Source organism: Lissotriton helveticus, chromosome 4_1 (genome assembly GCF_964261635.1).
Source record: "Lissotriton helveticus chromosome 4_1, aLisHel1.1, whole genome shotgun sequence".
Classification (NCBI taxonomy): Eukaryota; Metazoa; Chordata; class Amphibia; order Caudata; family Salamandridae; genus Lissotriton; species Lissotriton helveticus.
Window position 1 is genome coordinate 511288705 of NC_136063.1, and position 19186 is coordinate 511307890.

General features: G+C 43.4%; 1 protein-coding gene across 1 annotated transcript in view; it reads left to right on the forward strand.

Annotated features, from left to right (window-relative positions):
- Positions 1–19186, forward strand: part of PAG1 (phosphoprotein membrane anchor with glycosphingolipid microdomains 1) — a 518307-nt gene that overhangs the window by 492229 nt on the left and 6892 nt on the right. Inside the window, exon 10 of the mRNA XM_078687109.1 lies at positions 9520–9579. Coding sequence (XP_078543235.1) covers positions 9520–9579 — 60 coding nt within the window. The remainder of the gene's footprint in view (positions 1–9519; positions 9580–19186) is intronic.

The following is a 19186-nucleotide window of genomic DNA, read 5'->3' on the forward strand; positions in this document are numbered from 1 at the left end:
ACTTTTACAACGCAAACCATTACAACGCATTGCACTGGGGGGCGCTCTAGGATAGGGAATAGATTTAACTTACTATCCAACACTTTCTCTAGTGTCCACGGGGACTAGAGTTGGAATAGTAAATTAAACTATTCACTATCCAGCACCCCAAAGCGCTATGCGTTGTAACAGCATGCGTTGTAAAAACTGCGATGTAAAAGCATGCGATGTAAAAGCATGCGTTGTAATGTCATACATCCTTATTGGAGTTCTGGAGTTCAACAAGAAGTAAGTACAGGATAGTGTTGTACAGCACCTGGTGCACAGGAAGCATCTTGTGTCGTATGCCTTCACTGATAGTCTACACTGTTAGTCTACACTGTTATATTAAGCCTATATGCTCTTTTTCTCATTCAACACCAACACTGGTGTATATTGTTATTATAGGCCTATATGTTATTCTCTGCTTTCTTGCTGTTTCCACACCAACACTCTTAGCTTATACATACAATGTTACCTAAATCAACACGCCCTATCGTAGCTACCTCATAACTATATCGCCCACATATCCTACTGTCTATCATATACCTCTTATATACAGTGTTGCCTTGTCTCTGTGCTTACCCAATATAATTGAACCTACTCCATTTGTAACTCATACCACTGTGCCTGATTATAGTATACTTCTTGTGTACACTGCTGCTAGTACTCCATGCAATTGTATTTGCCCATTTGTAACTGGAATTGTATTGATCCCATATGTAACTCATGCAACTGTTACTCTGCCGACTATGTAAAGCGCTCTGATACCTTCAGGTCGAGTTCGTGCTATACAAAACTCTATAAATAAATACATAAAATAAATGGTACACGTGCAAAATGTAGGCACACAACTGGTGACCGCAGCACTGTGGCATGAGTGATATTGTTGCATTGCCTCTTGCAGAACTACTTCCTATGTACGCATGTGCAACTCCAGGTTCAGTATATGTGCAGCCTCAGGTACATGAGCTGGAATAGATGTTTGATTGCTGCTTGTGTATGTGTTGAGCATGTACAGGGCCCAGTGCTGAGTAGAACTTATTTAGTGTCTGGTGTCTGAGTTGAGCATGTGCACCACTGGTGCATTAGCGTGCTTGTGCAGCTTCAGGAGTACTGGTTGTGTGTGCAGAGCCTTGTGTGTGTGTGTGTGTTCAGCAAAGGGAACATAAGTGGTCCATGTTCAGCACTTGGTGCAGTTCTTGGATATGTGAACTAAACAGTATGTGAGTAGGGTCATATAGCACGGATTATTGCGAGTGGAGTGCTTTATCACAAGTGGTCCATATCCGGTACGGCCATTTATTTATTTATTTATAAAGTTTTATATAGCGTGAACTTGATCCCGAAGGATATCAGAGCGCTTTACAATTTGAGGGAAAGTAAGGTAACATCAAAACAGGAGTCAAATGGGGAATCTAATAGGCATTGGATCAGATAGTGCACACATGTGTGTGTGGTTGTGTGTGTGGGTTTGGGTGTGGTTGTGAGTGTGTGTGGATGTTTCGTTGTGTGTGTGGGTGTTTTAGCAAGTTGTGCATTTGTAACACTGGTTACACGAGTGGTGTATTTGCTGCACATGGGACATTTGCAGGAAGATCCAACGTGTGCTCATCCTGTTTAAGGTACTTTTCTGCTGCTTGTGCAGTGCTAGTTGATTCGGTTATGCTTGTTCTGTGCCATGTGCTTCTCTTTTGCTCCTGCAGCAAAGGGTGTGCACGGTCCAGGTGATGTCCCATGGGCGTCTCTGGTAATTGTGCATGGCTAGGTTTGTTTGTGATGCTCTACAATGCCTGGCATGTTTATAGTGCGGTTCCAGAACTTAACGCATCTATTGCATGTAGCTTGGCAAGTGTTCCTTTGTGCAAATTACATGGCACGGCACCCTGCACTACTGAGGATTCGTATGATACATGCAACTCAGTTGAAGGACAGAGTGCAATAGCAAGTCGTTGAGCTTCACGTTTTCATAGTCATTCAAGTACACATTGTATGTTGCATATCTGCTTGTTGCGTTGCTGGTCCAATTGTTGCTGTTTAAACTACTTAATATAACATAAGCAATGTCTCAAGGTGTATCATTCGTAAGGGGGCTTAGTTAATGAGCAAGGTAAATTGCTGTGCAGGGGCATAGGGAAACACAAAGAAGTGGAGTGAGCCGATAATGTACAGTTGCTTTCCACATATATTTAAGTGATTTATATGGTTAAATCGATAACAAATAATTCCATATACATTAAAAGTCATTTAACCTGTGGTAACGTGCAAAAGTGCTTCTGAAAAGGTGAACAGCGAAAGTGACATGAGGGGGTATATACAGCAGTGAAGGGGCGCAAATAGGATTATATACTTTAGAAATATACAGTGATGCCTGTACAGTTATATTTATGTACAAATGAGGATTTTTTGGGCAATCACAGTGAAGGCGCCATAAGTTACGCTGTGGGGGTCGATGGCCTTTCGGCCTTTTTGAAATGTTAGGCCATCATCAGAACCAGGTTACAAAATTCCATACAGTGTGGCAAGTTGTCACGGAACGAATCCAGACGGATGGCGTGTGTTCCAAGGTATGCAGCGACACACGCTATCAAGAGTGAATTGGTTCTATCGGTGTCAGCCCGCCAGGAAAGAAATCCTACAAGCGGTCCACTTGAAGTGTTCAAGGGCCGCATGGTGTTTGGGGAGTGGCGGTGTTTTCCTGTGTTGTTACCGAATCCCAGGCAAAAATAGAATGACTCGAAAAGGGGGACGGAGCAGCAGGGTTCAGTCTGCTCGAACTCTGGGCGTGCGTGCTGCTCAGCCGGCGTGAGTCCGGTGCTGAGTGAGTAAACTGCTGAGCCATATGTGTCTTCGTAGGGTTTATAATTGAATAATATAAATGTTTCTTTCAGAATATTTTGTTAATCAATTGGAGGTGTGTAGCCAAATTGGGTTGTGCTGGGTAACAAGTAGGTGAACGGCCAAGAAAGTCAGCATGTTGCCTTTTTTTTGTCAGTTTCTTAAGGCAGCAAGTACTAGATCATTATTTGCATGGACTTTCTAGCAAGGTAGAAAATAAAATCTGGATAAAAGTTTTCAGAAAGTATGACTGGTGCTTAAATAGCTGTGGGACGTCATAAAATGGTTGCCATCTGTTCCATACATAACCACTGGTGTCTATTAGTTGAGCTGCTGTCTTGGAAGTCTAAGAATCAGGCTCTACCCCAGCTTTGGCAGTTGACTAAATGTGTGATTCTGGCCAAATTATTTAATCACAGAGTTGCTTAAATTGTAATCATGTGTAATGAAAATGTAGCTTGAACGTGTGCCACAGAAATAATGTTCATGTACTGTCATTGCCTGTTCCCATTTATCATCAATGACATCAATCACTGGTCCATGCAACTATTCTCCTCCCTGTGCTTTTTTTTGGTGGCTTGACATGAGAGAAAAATGTAAGTTGTGTTTGTGCAGAGTAACTCTCACTGCGACCACTATGTCGTTCTCACGTTCCATGAGCATAACTTGCAGCACACGTTTGATTGTTTTCGAGTGCGCTTATTACGTGCTACAGGCTTTCTCCAGAAGGTAGTTTTTCAGACCATTTTTATTTAATTATTTTAGGTTCTGTGACGCATTGGGTAGTCTGATAATGTGCTGCATGGCTAAACACTTTTAAGGTCTCAAAGGCGAGACCTATTGGCTATTCCAATGCTTCTTTGTCTTAAAACACCACACAGTACCCTACTTTGCAGCTTTCTCCCTTCATGTCTTGCTCCTGCCTCAGCCGTATTTTCTTTAATTGTGTCAGTTCTCTGGTTCTTACATGTTTCATTTCACACCCAGAGAATGCTCCTGTCCCGTCGACCCTCAGTTTGCTTCTTCCCTTGTTTTTTCAGTCTTTCTTTAATGCCATAAAGCTCTTCTCTCACTTTATTCACCAACATCTATATTACTTTTGCTAAAGACCCAAGACTTTCCGAATGTTGATTTAAAATGGTTATTCATGAAAAAAAACGAATTGGTGAAGTCCCCTGGCCTTTACGTCCCATTAACGGGGTTTGTACGAAACGCAGGTGAGCTCAGGCCTGAAGAAGCGGAGCACAGGTAGAGCTTCGGGTCATTCAGGTGTCCTTGTTCTGTTCACACACAGAGTGTGCACAAGTGAGGCCATGGCACAAGGCTTACCTCGAAGCTCTGGAGCAGAAGAGAACATCTTCAGGCTTCCTTTGCGTGTCCTTATCACTGGTTGAGCACACAATGTGGTCATATTTTCTCGTTATTGAAGGCTGGTGCGCTTTTAATGTCATTGATTAAGTTAAACTGAAATATATGGTCCAATATTAAAGCAGTACTCTGCAAATATGAACATGAATGCCTGGTACAGATGTTAAGACGGGTGATGGGGATAGAGTTAGAGGAGTCAGCCCTACACTGTTTGGGGGGTTATTCGTAATCCTAGAAATCATAAAACTCAACCTAAATTTGCTGCATTGGCTCTGTTGCCGGCTAAATTTAGGCTAGCAGTTCATTGGCTGTTCTCCCCCATTCTCTTGGTGACCTCCTGCTTACCAGACATAGTAGAATAGGCAGGGGCGGAATCCCGTCGCATAAGAGAAGTGCACACTGATTAAAAAGTAATTGGAGGATCTGACGATCTGGAGATGTCTGAGTCAATGGTTATTCCCCAGGTTGAGGTGAGCTAAATCTACAGGAGAAGGTAGTGTTTGCGACCATAGTAAGGCCCAAGCATAATGAAGCAATGTCTGTTATTACACGTCATACTGTGTTATGGGCTTTGTCTACATTAGCAGAAGGAACGCGAGATATTGCCGTTGCCGATATCAAGGGAAAATGAAAAGAGAGCAGTAAAGACTAAAAAGGATTGTTTTTGCTCAAGATCAAAGACGCGGAGTTCAATTATGGACCAGTGTTTCATAGGAGCATCAAATAGAAATGTTCCTCCTGATGAAGGGTCCTTGGGTTTACTTACCTTCTCACAAAAGAAAGCACAAGACCCCTCTGTGACCTCCTAAACTGCAAATAGATTGGACCAGAGAAAGATTGGCCTAATCTTGAGCGATGTATATCAGTTTACTGACAGCTGCATAATGGTCATTTGGTTACTGTTGCAGGAAGAACTAGGGAGATGTGGTCTAGTGGCCTTTGCTGTAGCCTTTTGAACCTGGGAACCCAAATTTGAATCCTGGACTCAGCACTAGACCGAACATTATGGGATTCTGGACAAACAACGCAATCTTCCACTGCCTAAATGTGTGTACATTTTAATAGTGTAATCCCCACTTGATATACATGATTGTCTCTCAAACCCTCATCTAATGGACGGCGCTCCTTACTTCACAGCTAGGATTAGTTGAGAGCGTGGATAAGAATCCTTTTCAGGGGGAACAAACAAAGTCATTAAATAAACCTGAGCTTAACCCCCATGGTAGCTATGGCACAGAGCAGACAGACTTAAAGTAGAGGCAATGTAAAAAATATTTGTGCAGTACTAAAACAGTAATAAAGTTAAAATACAAAACAATAAAATTCCCAAAATGAATTTGAAAAATAGAGTACAATTTAATAAAAACAATGATACCAAAATGACAAAAATCTAATAAGGTGATATGATTTTTAAGAACCTGCCACCCACTTAAGTATACAGTATCTGCACGAGCTGGGCAAAGGCAGGCACTTAACCAAGTGGTTTGCGGAATCCCTCCGCACACATAAGGCTCCGCAGCTGCTGTCCTTCCGAGCTCGATGGGACGCGGACTTGAAGGGGCCCACCACTGATCGGGACTGGGAACATTTTCTTGAGAGCCCGGTGCGAATACCTCGGAACGTTCGATTCCGACTCATACAATATTATATCATTCACAGAGCTTATCTAACACCGGAGCGCATAAATAAATATTTTGATCGCACTGATGCCAAATGTGCGAGATGCGACGAAATAGGAGCAAACCTACTGCATGTGTTGTGGTTATGCGTTGCCATCCATACATACTGGGGCATGGTCACCAGTTGCTTGGTTCAATGCACGTACCGGGAACTGGACTGGACGTTGGAGCAATGCCTCTTGGGTCTGTACCTCAGATCCAAAAAACACAGTGCCCTCCAGGTACATAGACCTGGGACTCATAGTCGCCAAGAGGCTGCTCACATGCAGTTGGAAGTCGCCTGACCGCCCGGCAGCAGAGGCCTGGTACCAATCACCACTATGCTGCACGCAGGCGGAATGTGTTACTCTTAAACGGGAGGATGCTAGAGGGCTGCGGTGTGGGACACGATACTATCGGACTTTCGCATAGCCTGGCGGGACCGCCTGCAGTCGCCACCGGGAATGCCTGCAATTGACAACGGACATGCGAGTGAAGATGGCCTATAAAGTAGGGAATGTAAGGTAGCGATCACTGCCTCGTCCAGCTATCCTGCATGGGCTCACACATGCATTGTTGGCCTCCCCTCTTAAGTATATATACCTAGCCCCCACACTGCAAGGTATACCAAATGCCTGGTATGTATTATCTACTAGGATGAATGGGTGATTACGTAAAAAAGATCCATAAAGAAAATGGCCTTGTTGGGTCACGTGCGTGGGCGGGGGGAATTGTGGGTGCGACACAGATGGGTGTATATATAAGTTCACTGTAAGTGGTTCAGGTGTAGGTTGTTAGGTTTTTTATGTTATGTTGTTGACTAAGCATTAAGTAAATTGAAAACAGTACACTATGATGTCAAGCCGATAGCTGGACAAAGATCACTATAACAGTTAATATCGGCCGGCGTTTTTGTAGATACTGAGCGAGCTATATCTGTAAAGCCATGCTCTGTCTTGTATTAAAAGTTTTGATCAAAGCAGAGGAACGAAAATAATGCACTGTAAACCGCAAAGTTATTGTAAAATCAATTAAAACAATGTTAAACAAAAAAAAGTGATATGATTTTTAAATGATATAATTTTTAAAAAACAATTTAAGTAGAAATAGTGCCAAGAAGCACAAAGTGCCAATGATAGTCACAGGACCTAAGCACAGTTGAATGCAAACCGCGATGAAACACAGATCGGATACACTAACCAGGCTTGTCCTGATCAAAGATTTTACCTTCTGCCTTAATTCCTTTAAAGCCTCATTCCACACCAAGAGTACATTTTTCCTAATCTTCCCCCAGAATCTCAGGAGAGAGACTTAGAGACTCACAGGGTGACACACAAAGGCCAACAAGAGGGTCCACTCCAGATCCAGTTGCCAGCTAGGCAGTTGCATAAAAAGGTATCTTGTAGCTTTTTGTGTCCCTGTGGCCTTAGCAGGAAACCTGCCTTATGACCCTTTGAGGCCACTTTGCTGTTCTGGGTACAAGAGACAGAGCAAGTCCAGTCTTCTAGGTTATTCTCAGGTCTCAGAAAGAAGGTTCAGTCCTCTTCTGATCTCCCACAGGGCCCAGAGTGTTCTGAAGTGAGTATTTGGAAATGCCACATTTATGATTGATATGACCTAGTGTGTGGAAAGGACTCTTGGGGAACCCATAACCAATGGATTAAAGGTTCCCGGGGCTAACCTAACCTATTTTGGGGATTTTCAAGATGGCCAAAGTCATCAGTCCCAATAAACTTGGGCACAAATGGTTGGGGGGGGGGGGGGTGCTGTGTGTGCAATATTGTAATCCTGGTGTCCTCCCACATCTAACACTAAATCCAGTTTTATGCAATGCATGTACCCTCAACAAACTCAGAAGCAGATGTCTGGCAAAACAAAGCTCAGCTTTTAGCAACCAGAGAATACTCACAAATTGTTTTGGCATTCTGTTTTTCTCCTTTGATGTGTGCCATAAATGCCATTTGAAAAACCCTAACAGACCTTTCAATCAGCTCTTGTCACTCCAGCAGGATCTGACACAGTGATGTCAACAAGAGGCCCACTGTTATGGAGGCCGGTCTGGTTTGAGGGTCACAAGAAGCAGGAACTCCTGGATGTTAAATCCAGCTGCTTGTGACAGGGTAAGACTCTGATGCTAATCAAGTTCATGGGCCCACAGGCTGGGCCCATGTCAAGGGCATGTCATGTCAATGGCATAACGAGGGCATGTCATGTCAAGGGCATAACAACACCTCCCCAAACCCAAGGCTATTTGCCCCTGTCCTGTCCACACCTTATTCACATCCATTGAAATGCTAACTACTAGCTGACAGAGGGGAAAAAGAAAAATACAGATTTAACTTCTAAGTGAAGATAACATTTATTACACTTAATATTGTATCCCAATGCTTTCCTATGGAACAGCCGGTCCTGGCACATTGAGAATAGCTTTAAATGTATTTTCTCTATATGGACATATTTAACACTAAACGTTTACATTTCCTACTTTTAGGTACCATGCCCCCTGCCTTATTGGCGATAAGGCCTACCTAGGGGTGACTTACAAACATTTACAAGGAAGATTTAGGTCTGCCAAAAAGGGCTATATTGACAGGTCAAATTTGCAGTTAAACCTGCACTGTTATGCTACCGGTGGGCCTGGAGGCATGCTTAACAGTGCCACTTAACTGGACGTCACAACAGGTGCCACAGTCCACTTACAGCATGTAATTTACCAGCTCTTAGTACATTTGATACCATATACTTGGGACTTATAGGCAAATGAAATACACCAATCAGAAGTATACCAATTTCATCATGTTGAAAAGAGGAGCACACGCTTCACAATTGGTTAGCAGAGATAACGTGCACAGAGTTCTATAGCCAGCAAAAATACGGTTCAGCCACAGAGCAAAAAAATACAGGGTAACCCTGTAGAAAGGACACATTTCCAACAATGCATAAACACATACAAGGGCTGTGACTCATTAACATGTGGATGTCTGCATGTAAATATGGTCCACCTGTGTGCCAGCATTCATGCACCTTCCCAGCAGAAGTCTTTGCAAGCGACCTTCAGGCATTGAGTCAGGGTGTAAATCTCACCCACAAATCCTCAAATACTCCCAAATTTGAGTCCAGTCTAAAATGATGAACTAACTTTTTTTCATAGAGGAAGGAACCCATTTATTTTCTGTTGTAAATATTAAGACCTACCTCACTTGTTGCTCAACATAATACAATATTTGCCTCAAATACATTTTTTTTTTAGGACATTGAGCGCATATGCTACAAAAAATAAAAGTGGCATAGCAGAATTTATTTATTTTTAAATTATTTCCTAGTGGCACATTTAGTGATTTGATTTAAAATGCCAATGCATCTTTTCTGGTATACTTATTAAATATTTGTGCCTCATCACCGATGTCTTTATAACACATGGCACACTAATTTCACCAGTCCCACTGTCTTGACTGAATACTACATTAACTCTTTACACTGATAGAGTTGAGCTCAATAACTGATCACTGTTGAAGGTAGCTTTTGTAAATGGTGTTATTCATAAATGGGATTATTGAAAAATAGCTGATGCAAAGAGAGGGTGTCATAGGCATCATTTAACAGCAGAAGTGTGAATGTTCTCTTTTTTTTGTTTCAGAGGAACAGTTCACTGTCTTACAAGTCTTTGAAGGATGAGTCCAACGTCCAAGAGGATGATGTAAGTTCAACTGTAGTACTGTACCTTTGAGGAGCTCTATTTTGAGATTTTAATGTTTTATTGTTTATTCAATAGGAGACTAATTATTGCTTTGGTTTCACACCTAACATGAGAACTTCCAGGCAGTTTTAAACAGGAGCCGTTGGGTTGCCTTAGATTGATTCTTCCTCTGGGTAAAGATAAAGTGTCAGTGAAAGGAGGTTGGTAGAGTAAACATATGACATGCTTTTCATCCAGACTTGTCAGATTTACTCAGCAATTCTGGGAAGCACATCAGGGGCTATCACTGTAGCTGGAGCTATCGGGGAAAAACAAATCTCTGACCAGAGAATACATTGATAGTCACCTGCCATGCAACATACCCTGGCACACCTCCTGACTCCTCTATCCTTGAAGGGTGCCACAGCCCCAACAGATCCTTTATCAGTATTGCCTTAGCATAACCTGTACTGGGAAGGTGCACACATCACAAATCTGCTGACCCATTGTAACTCCTTTCCCCGACTTTGGCTAGGCAAGGGGAAGTGAGGTCTTTTGCCTTCCAGATTGTCCATGATGGTCATGAAGGTTGTAAGTATATTTTGAGGCTTCCACTCTTCAGATCCTCCTGCTGGGAGGAGGTCATATTTTTCTTCAGAAATCTATCATATGTTCTACATTGCACTGCTTTTTATGTGATGGCGTCTTATCTGCAGAAGCCTTGATAAGTGATCAAGACTCTCTAAAGCCTAAACCATGAAGAAAATTCAAATATCACACCATCTTCTGCTCCACTCCTCACAGTTCGTGTCACAGATGTTGACTACCTGTGAAGCTCGTAAAAGACTCACGCATATAGAGCCACTTCCAGGAGACTTGCCGCAATGTGGATACATCTTTGTAAAATAACTCCCCACACTGCATTTTAAATCAAATTCCAAAGGTCCAGTTAAAATCTTGTATTCAATTTCGCAAAGCTTCTTGCTGACAAAAAGTCCTTGCAACAAGTTATCAAATGAAAGCAGCCTGACCCATTTAGTGTGTTTTGAACTGTTAGACAGCCTTCCTCAGGAGTTAAAGGGAAATACAGAGGATGTGGGTGATTTTATGAAGGACATCAGTATAAGACATGGCCATGATAACCATTTCATCAAGTACAAAATGTTGCTAGTCCTGAAATACAAGGCAACAATAAGTACCTGATAAAAGGTGTCTGTGTGGAACACAGAGGGGTATGTAAGTCTTGAAAATACCTAAATCATTTGACATATTAGGCAAAGACAATTTGGGAAATATGTATTTTCAGTAGTCTTTCTAAAAGTAATTCAAGGTAGAGTTCTGTGAGTCTGCCAGGGGTCTTTATTTAAGAGAATTTTCCTGCAATAAATACATGTTCCGAAGCAAGTTAATTTGTAATTGCCATTTAAAGAGAAACCTCAAAAGTCAAATAAAGTTCAGCCACAACTGATAGCAAATGCATCCTCCATTGACAAATTCTTGTCAATAGTTACTCAACCATTGGTATTTTACCGAGTGGATTTGATTTGAGAAATCCTTAATAGCTTAACATGTCAATGAAAAACATTCTCATATGAGCAATCCTGCATCGAACAGCACCAGCACAAGTCTACTGTCAGGTAGAATGGCTAACTGATCATTGGAAATAGTCAACTGAGGCACAGAGATAAATGCACACTCTCTCAAGGGCTTCCAGAGACCCCAAGTCCCCAAGTAATGGGCAGATGTACTGTTTTAATGGTTGCGAAAAGCAGTCACTATTTGTAACTCGTCTTTTTGTGAGCAGAAACTGATTTTGCAAACCAACCTATACATTAACAGGTCTGTTCACAAAATAAGTATTCTGAGTGAGTCGGAATCTGATCTACTAATTAGTGACTCAGTCCAATTGGTAATGATCACAGACATGGTGGCCACCAAAGGTCAGCAGACACCATTTCTGTGACTGACTTGCCATAAAGTAAATTTGTTTTCATTTTTAAGCAACCTAATTCCCTTAAGGAAACAGGCCTTCATTTAAAATAAAAAAGGTTATTTTTTTCAAATGTTTCAGAGAGAATTGGCAGTGGCTGTCTGGACAAATGGCTACTCCCCCTGAAAGTTTTCCCTAAATGTACAAATGGAAAGAGGTCCAAAGGGCACCCCATCGCTTTTATAAATAGGTTACCACTCCGCCTTGGGAGTCTGTAACTTTTGAAGCAGGTACAACTGGGATTCTGGTTGCATACCTTTGATATACATGTTACTGAATTGCAATTTGGAATCGATGCCCACAACACGTCCCTTACAAATTGTTTTTCTATATTCATACAGCAACTGTACCAGTCTTATATTGAAAATAACTTTTTTTACAGTTGCACACTGAATTGGAGTGTTTGCGACTGCAAAAAGTTTTATATCTAGCACTAAATGCTGGATATAGGAAACCTGAGGGCGGAAGAAAACAATCTAACAATGGAACTAATGACCATGTGCAGTACCAGTCATAGGAGGAGTCACAACACTTCTTGATGTGAAAGACTTCTTCAAAGAAAAACAAGTTGTACACTTCTAAGCCCAACACTAGATGGCAGTAGAATGCAGAGCATGTGTACCTACAGATTCATATGCCATGAACACATTTAAAATTGCCAGTGGTATTACCCATATTACACATAAATAGATCTGACTTGGTGTTATTTGATTATGTCAGCATAGCTGTCAGCTGTATTTTAACTGATCAGCAGTAAACGGCACCATGTTCGAGCCTAGCACAAATTGCCCTATATAAGGTATTTTCAATTTTGAGTGGTGTTTCTCTAATTAATACTTTGCACAGCACATTCAAATGGGGTAGACAGGTGTTAACCAAATAAACAGAAAAGCACAAAAACGGAAATCTATTTAGGCGATGAAGCAAAGGCAGCCAACAAATTCAAAAGCTGTCTCCCTCAAACCATTTACAATACGTCCTATAGTTTTAAAGCCTTCGTTTCTCAGATTTGTAAACTTTATTCAGTTGTTCAATTTGTTATTGAAACAATACTTTGTATTCTATGAGTAACATTTAGTTTTGGTTTGACAAATATTCCTAAAATGTGTAATTTGAACACCTGGGGCCATATTATACAAGTGCCTCACGGCGCAACTGATGTTTGTGTCCATTTTGTGTGCCCCTGATGCACTATGGTAGTACAGAAAGGGCTGCAGACACTTGTACGACCCTTTCTGTAATGCCGATATTGCTGGCGCACGTAAAGCGCCAGCGCTATCTTCAGAGGACATCCCCTCATTTACATCCGAGCATGCCCCATGCAAATTAAGGAATCCCTTTGCCTCTGCACCTGCGCCGTATTACAGACGCGGGCGCCGAGGCAAAGAAGCTCTCAAGAGGCGCACTGACAGTGCGCCATCTAAAAGGTGGCGTACTATCAGTGCCCCAGGATGGCAACGCTTTGCAGGGGGTAAAGAGGGTACTATGGACCCCCAGACATCCCCTTGCAGGTAGGTGCAGTCACTCACTGCACCCGCCTGCAAGGGGATCTCTAATTCCTCTTCAAAGTGCAGGCAACACTGTGAAAACACGGAGCTGCTTTAAAGCAGGTTTTTCACCTGAATACGCTGCCCCCTGGGTAGTGAGAGTTCGCAGCTGCCCTCGGGACAGTGCATTCATCATAATACAGTGAATTTTCATTGTTTGCTAATGGAAAAAATGTGTGGCATTTGTCGTCGGATTCTTTGTTACTTCAACTCCCATTGGCACAAAACAATCGCATTCCTTGCAGTTTTCTTACTCTGTCTCGCTTCCGTCGGGTCTGTCCCAGTATATTTGTCAATGATCCGTTTGGGGCCCCGGGCCCCTCAGCCCTTCTCTTCGGCCACCCGCTTCGAGAATGTTCAAGCCATGGTGGAAAGAACCCCTTTTCAGTACCGTCCACAGTGCCACTCCAAATATTTGTATCTATCGCAATGGGGAGTGATCCAGTTAAGGCAATAAGGGCAGGATCGGTGTACTAACATTCAAAATGACACCCCTTACACCATGGTTTTATCACAATTTTGACCCTGAGCCCACGGAAGTATTCTGTGTCTCCTTTGCAATGAAGGCTCCTTGTTTCCTTAGGAGATTATCTCTGCTACGCCTTACTTCACTTACTATATTTTCTATAGTCCATAATGGCATAAAAATAAAAGCAGACAATCCTAAATAAGATTTTTGCGAGAGTAAGACTTTTTTGTGGATCTTTAAATTAGACCACATAATGTATTCATTATACATTGTAAGACAGACACATCACAACAGTGACACTTATAAACCAACAGAACATAGAAAATTCTTTAACGTACAGTCAACTCGACATTACAGTACATAAATTGACTTGTCTGAAAGGCTATTTGTTATCAACATACATTTCACATATATATAACATTGAGAAAGAGTCCAACATAACCAATGAAGGTTTGACAGTCAATTTTACTGGGGATGTATTCTCCCTGAGGGTTTATTTGTCCTACTAGTACTATATGGCCCTAAGTTGTTAAAGTAGATAGATATTTGAGGGTTTTATTGGTCTTGGAGGTATAAGTGTACTCCTTGACCTTTCTGTGTTTGAAGATTGAATCTCTGAGGATTGAAGGTGCGGCCCAAGTAATGAAGGATCTGGAGTCACCGCCCACAGATAGTCATTCCCCACAGATGCCTCGGCATGGGGAGGTCGTTAAAACAAGCATCAGCAGCCACCACAAAGCAGGATATTAGATGCACCCACCCTGGCGGTTTGCATATATATGTAAATTAACCTTACTTATTATGTGACACAGAGGAGATGGAGTCCAACCTAAACCCCCATCCCCTAATCAACACACCTGTTAATATAGAAGGCGGAGTTCCCTGGAATGACAAGAATCACAAATGTGTCCCATACAAGTAAACTTGTAGCCCTGAGGAAGATGTTCGTCAAAAATCCTGGCCCATCAAGGTCGAAACTCTTTGGTGTAATTAGGAACGTGATCAGGACACATATACTGTGATAAAAGAGGGACACCGGAAGGTCAAGAAGTACCCTTATACCTCCGAAACCACTAAAAGCATCAAAAATCCATCAACTACAACCACAGAGGGCCATATAGTACCTGTTGGACCAATACAACCTGAGGGAGAATACTATGTCGCCAATAAAAGTGACTGTCAAACCTTCAATGGTTATGTTTGACACTTTCTCATTAAAGTTATAATGTGTCATTATATGTGTTGGACACTTAGGTATGTGGATAACGGATAGCCTTTCAGACAACAAGTCAATTGATGTACTGTAATCACGAGTTGACTGTACATTAAAGAATTGTCTATATGCTGTTGTTCTATTGTGATTTGTCTGTCTTACACTGTATAATGAATATATTGCATGGTCTAATGTAAAGATCCACAAACAAAATATATAAATACACTGGTTATATCAGTATCAAAGATATTGGGAAGTGAGGAGTAGCAGGGGGATTCTCACATAGAAACAAGGAGCCTTCATTAGCCAAAAAGACATGGAATACTTACGTGGGCCCAGAGTCAAAATAGTGATAAATCCATGGTGTAAAGGGTACCATTTTGAATTCTACTCCAAATATTTCTGGTATGATCACCACTTGGTATGCAACCTTGCTTGATGCAAGATGGAGCAGTGGCAAGACAAAGATACGCCACAACATTTTCAGTGAAGACGCTGAAGTGTAAGTGGAAACGGTCACCTCCGTGTCAGCAGAGTACCCAGACTGCTTTAGTCTGGAGCTGAGCTCTCCTTCAGACCCTGAAGCCGACGACCAGCCACCCCCACTAAGACAATGCCCGAAGACGTCGACCGTGATTACTGTTCGCCATCACTCACACCAACCGGCCAACCACTTCCCCTTGGGGAGCCGGGCTTCAAGCCCACTACCAGCCCAACAGCCTTCCAGTCCACCACTGCAACCTAGCCTTGGCCAGCACCGATACAAACGGTCCTAGGAAGCTTGTTTCCGGTCCAGGGAAGGCATGGCTTGGCAGTTTGGGCTGGACTGTTCCCATGAGGCACAGGGTCAGACTGATTTGCATATGGCCATGTCTGAACTGGGGTGGCAGAGTGGGCTAAAGAACGGTGATGGATTAAACCTAGATCTTTTGACTGGGTGTGAGTGTTTGATTGGTTCAGAATCTCCGTCCATCACCACCTCCTTTTGTACCGCAGCACCGATACAAGGCCTTAGAGCTGACCCCAGCTCTTATGCTGACATACTCACATAAGACCTGGCTTTCCTAAATGCCAGCAATGCCTTCTGGTTCCTCAGCATCAGCTGGGCCTCGCTCTTCGGAGCCGAAACATCCTTTGACACCAAGACCCGATTCGAAGCCAAACCACCTGTCGCCGTGACACGCCCACCTATAGAACTTTCCTGAATGGGCTTTGAAGACCTCTATGCCCTACTTCTGCAGCGCCTCCAGAAGAAGTTGGACAGTAAGCAGAAGTGACTATTCATCCACCCTCAAACAGGTAAGAATGTTGCCAAGCAACCACCAAAGGTACAGGACACCCTCGCTCGCAAGAGGAAGCTGCCTTCAAGGAGCAACTTGCATTGGATCCACCACCTCTTCCAACACCCAAGAAACATCGAGATGGGGCACCAACCCCCTGCCTTCCCAGCTTTCTCCCCTTTCCTCACCTTCCTTCTCCACCACTCAAGGCCGCCACTCCTTCGCTTAAAACAACTACTCCACTCCACCAGCTTCACCAGAGGGGTTCACACATTCATAATATGGGGAAGGTAGCCCTCTAGATCCTAAGGATCCATATGATACCCCCTATGACCCAGAGCCCCAAGATTATCCTTAGGATACTTATGGAGTTGTTCCCACAGGTGACAATGACCCTGACCTCTACCCCACCAAGCCTTCCCCTCTGGATGGTACCAGCTCATATTTCGAAGCCATTTACAAAGAAGACACCTTCCACAAGGTGAACTTACACACCATCACTGAGGAGGATGTCTACTTAGTTGAGACACTTTCACACACACTGCGCTCGAGCCAATACCCGTCCATGCTGAAGGGCATGCTAAAATCTACCCAATATATCTTTAAAGACCTAGTTAAGGCCAAAGTAGTCATGCCCAGGGTTGATGAGAAATATAAGGCCTCCCCATCAGATCCACCTTATATTCGAGGCAGCTCACCCTGGAGACTGCTTGTGCATACTGCATGTATATAAACAAATGCAGAATGGACTAGGGAGGCCCTGCTGCCAGACATATAAAGCAAAATGATAGATGCTGTGGACACCGCCAGAACCCCCCCCGTCCTGCTATCTAGCAGAACCGAGATAACTCCCAATATGGACTAATTGACCGCCGGGAGAACGAACACCGAGCCTCCACTATAACTCCCCGCATTATTCCTTTCACCGGCGATGATGTTATATATATCACTATTGACAGTCCAAGTACCGCCAAGTTTGCATTCATGCATATATGAGGGGTAATGAAATTGTAAAAGACTCTCAAGACAAACATGACACACCAGTTTTTGTCCTGATGATGATGCATGTATTCCCTAATTGCATCGAAATGCCGTCGACTTTTATGCACCATATGTTTGTTTGAATTCGCGTATTGTGTAAAACAATGGGTTGCTATGACTTAATTCCTGTCTGTAAAACTGAATAATAGTACAGACCGCTTTTGTGCGCCTTTACATAATTGTTTTGTCACCTGTTTTGTCTTGTCCTCTGTGGGTCACAGGCTGTGCCCACTTTTGTATAAATTTTATATTTACAATCTTTACATGAAAAATTGAAAAATAAAATACCTGTCCGGCTGGACAGAAGTCATATATACTATCTAGTATATGTCTATCATTCGTGTGATCCTTAACTACTAGGGTCCTCTGTTCTGTACAATAGTGGACAAAAGTGTGCTCACCCAATCTGTCACCCATTGGCTCATCGTCAACTCGGTCGGCCTACTCTCCAGGTGCAGCCGAGCTCAGTGGCATGAGATGGGAGAACTCATCCAACATCTCCAAGACCAATACAGACAAAGGACTAAGGAGCTTTGGCCAAGGGCCAGACCATCTCCAATACCACCATCACATGTGCCCAGGGTGCAGCCAAATCTGCCGCCAGGTATATCAACTCCAGTATCATGATCGTCCTTCATGCCTGGCTCCATGTCTCTGGCTTTCAGCCAGAAGTCCAATAGCATTTGTTCAACATTCTTTTTGACAGGGAACACCTCTTGGACCACTTGATCTCTTGACCTCTTGCCAACTTGATCATATGCTAGAGGAAATGAAGAAAGACCTGGAGACTGTCAAGTCAATGGGGGCTCTCCAGTCCCCATCGCCCGCGGGTTCTGTCTTTGCCTGCGGTGTTGTGACAGTACAAAAATCGCCTCTCCAGAGGCATCCACCTCACACCAGAGGCAACAGCATTAGCAAGCCTCCTGTGGTTATTCCATGGGTGCCTACAGGGGGAATAACTGACAGGGCAGGGGCAGCGGTGGTGCGGCGAAGGGACCACTCCCACCAAGCAGTGACTCTCTCTCCCTACCCTCAGATCACACACCTATTGAGGGTCACATACAAAGGTTTCTCGCATAATGGCAAAATATCAACTCTAATCAATAGGTTCTGTCCATTGTGCAACACTGCTGTTGCGTGGAGCACACTGTTCCACCACTAAACATCCCCCCGCACATACCACCAGTATCTCCTCCAGGAGGAAGTAGATGCGCTACTGCTCAAAGGGGCTCTAGAGCCTGTTCCACAGCTGCAAAGGGATACTCTGCCTGTACTTTCTCCTCCCCAAGAAAGCCGGATCCCTCAGGCCCATACTTGATCTCAGGCACCTCAACAAGTACATTCTGTCAGAGCACTTCCACATGGTCATGCTCCGGGATGTCATCCCACTGCTGCAGCAGGTGACTTCATGACCACCCTCGGCCTGAAGGGCACTTATTTCCACATTCCAATCCATCCTGCATATGGATGCTTCCTCAGGTTTGTGGTGAGTGGACAGCATTTTCAATTTAAAGTTCTGCCCTTCAGTATAACTACAGCACCTAGTCTTTACCAAATGCCTTGCAAAAGTAGCCTCTCAGGAGGAGGGGCGTCCACGTATTTCCATACTTCGATGACTGGCTGATAAAGATTGCAAGCAGGGAGCAGTGCCTCGCCCACACTCTGATCACCTTAAATCTCTTCCACGATCTCATCTTCACCATAATTGTCAGCCTCTCACCTCCAACTACTTCAGATACAGCCCTTCTTAGGAGCGATTCTGAACTCAGTCATCGGTAAAGCTTATCCCAGCCCTGGGTTCAAGCCGCCCAGCACCTGCTGCCTCTTTTTCAGCTTAATCACCAGTTGAAGGTCACAATGATGATACGTCTTCTAACCATGATGGCCTTTTGCATTGCCTTTGTTCCTCATGCTCGATTATGCATGTGACCGCTCCAGGAGTGCCTGCCAGCTCAATGGTCACAATCAAAGGGTCTTTTGGAGGATCTAGTGTTGACTTGGGCCATCGCTCTCTGCAGTGGCAGAACAGCAACAACCAGACCTTTGGTAACCCCAGTCCCACAGGTGACCATCACCACGGATGCCTCC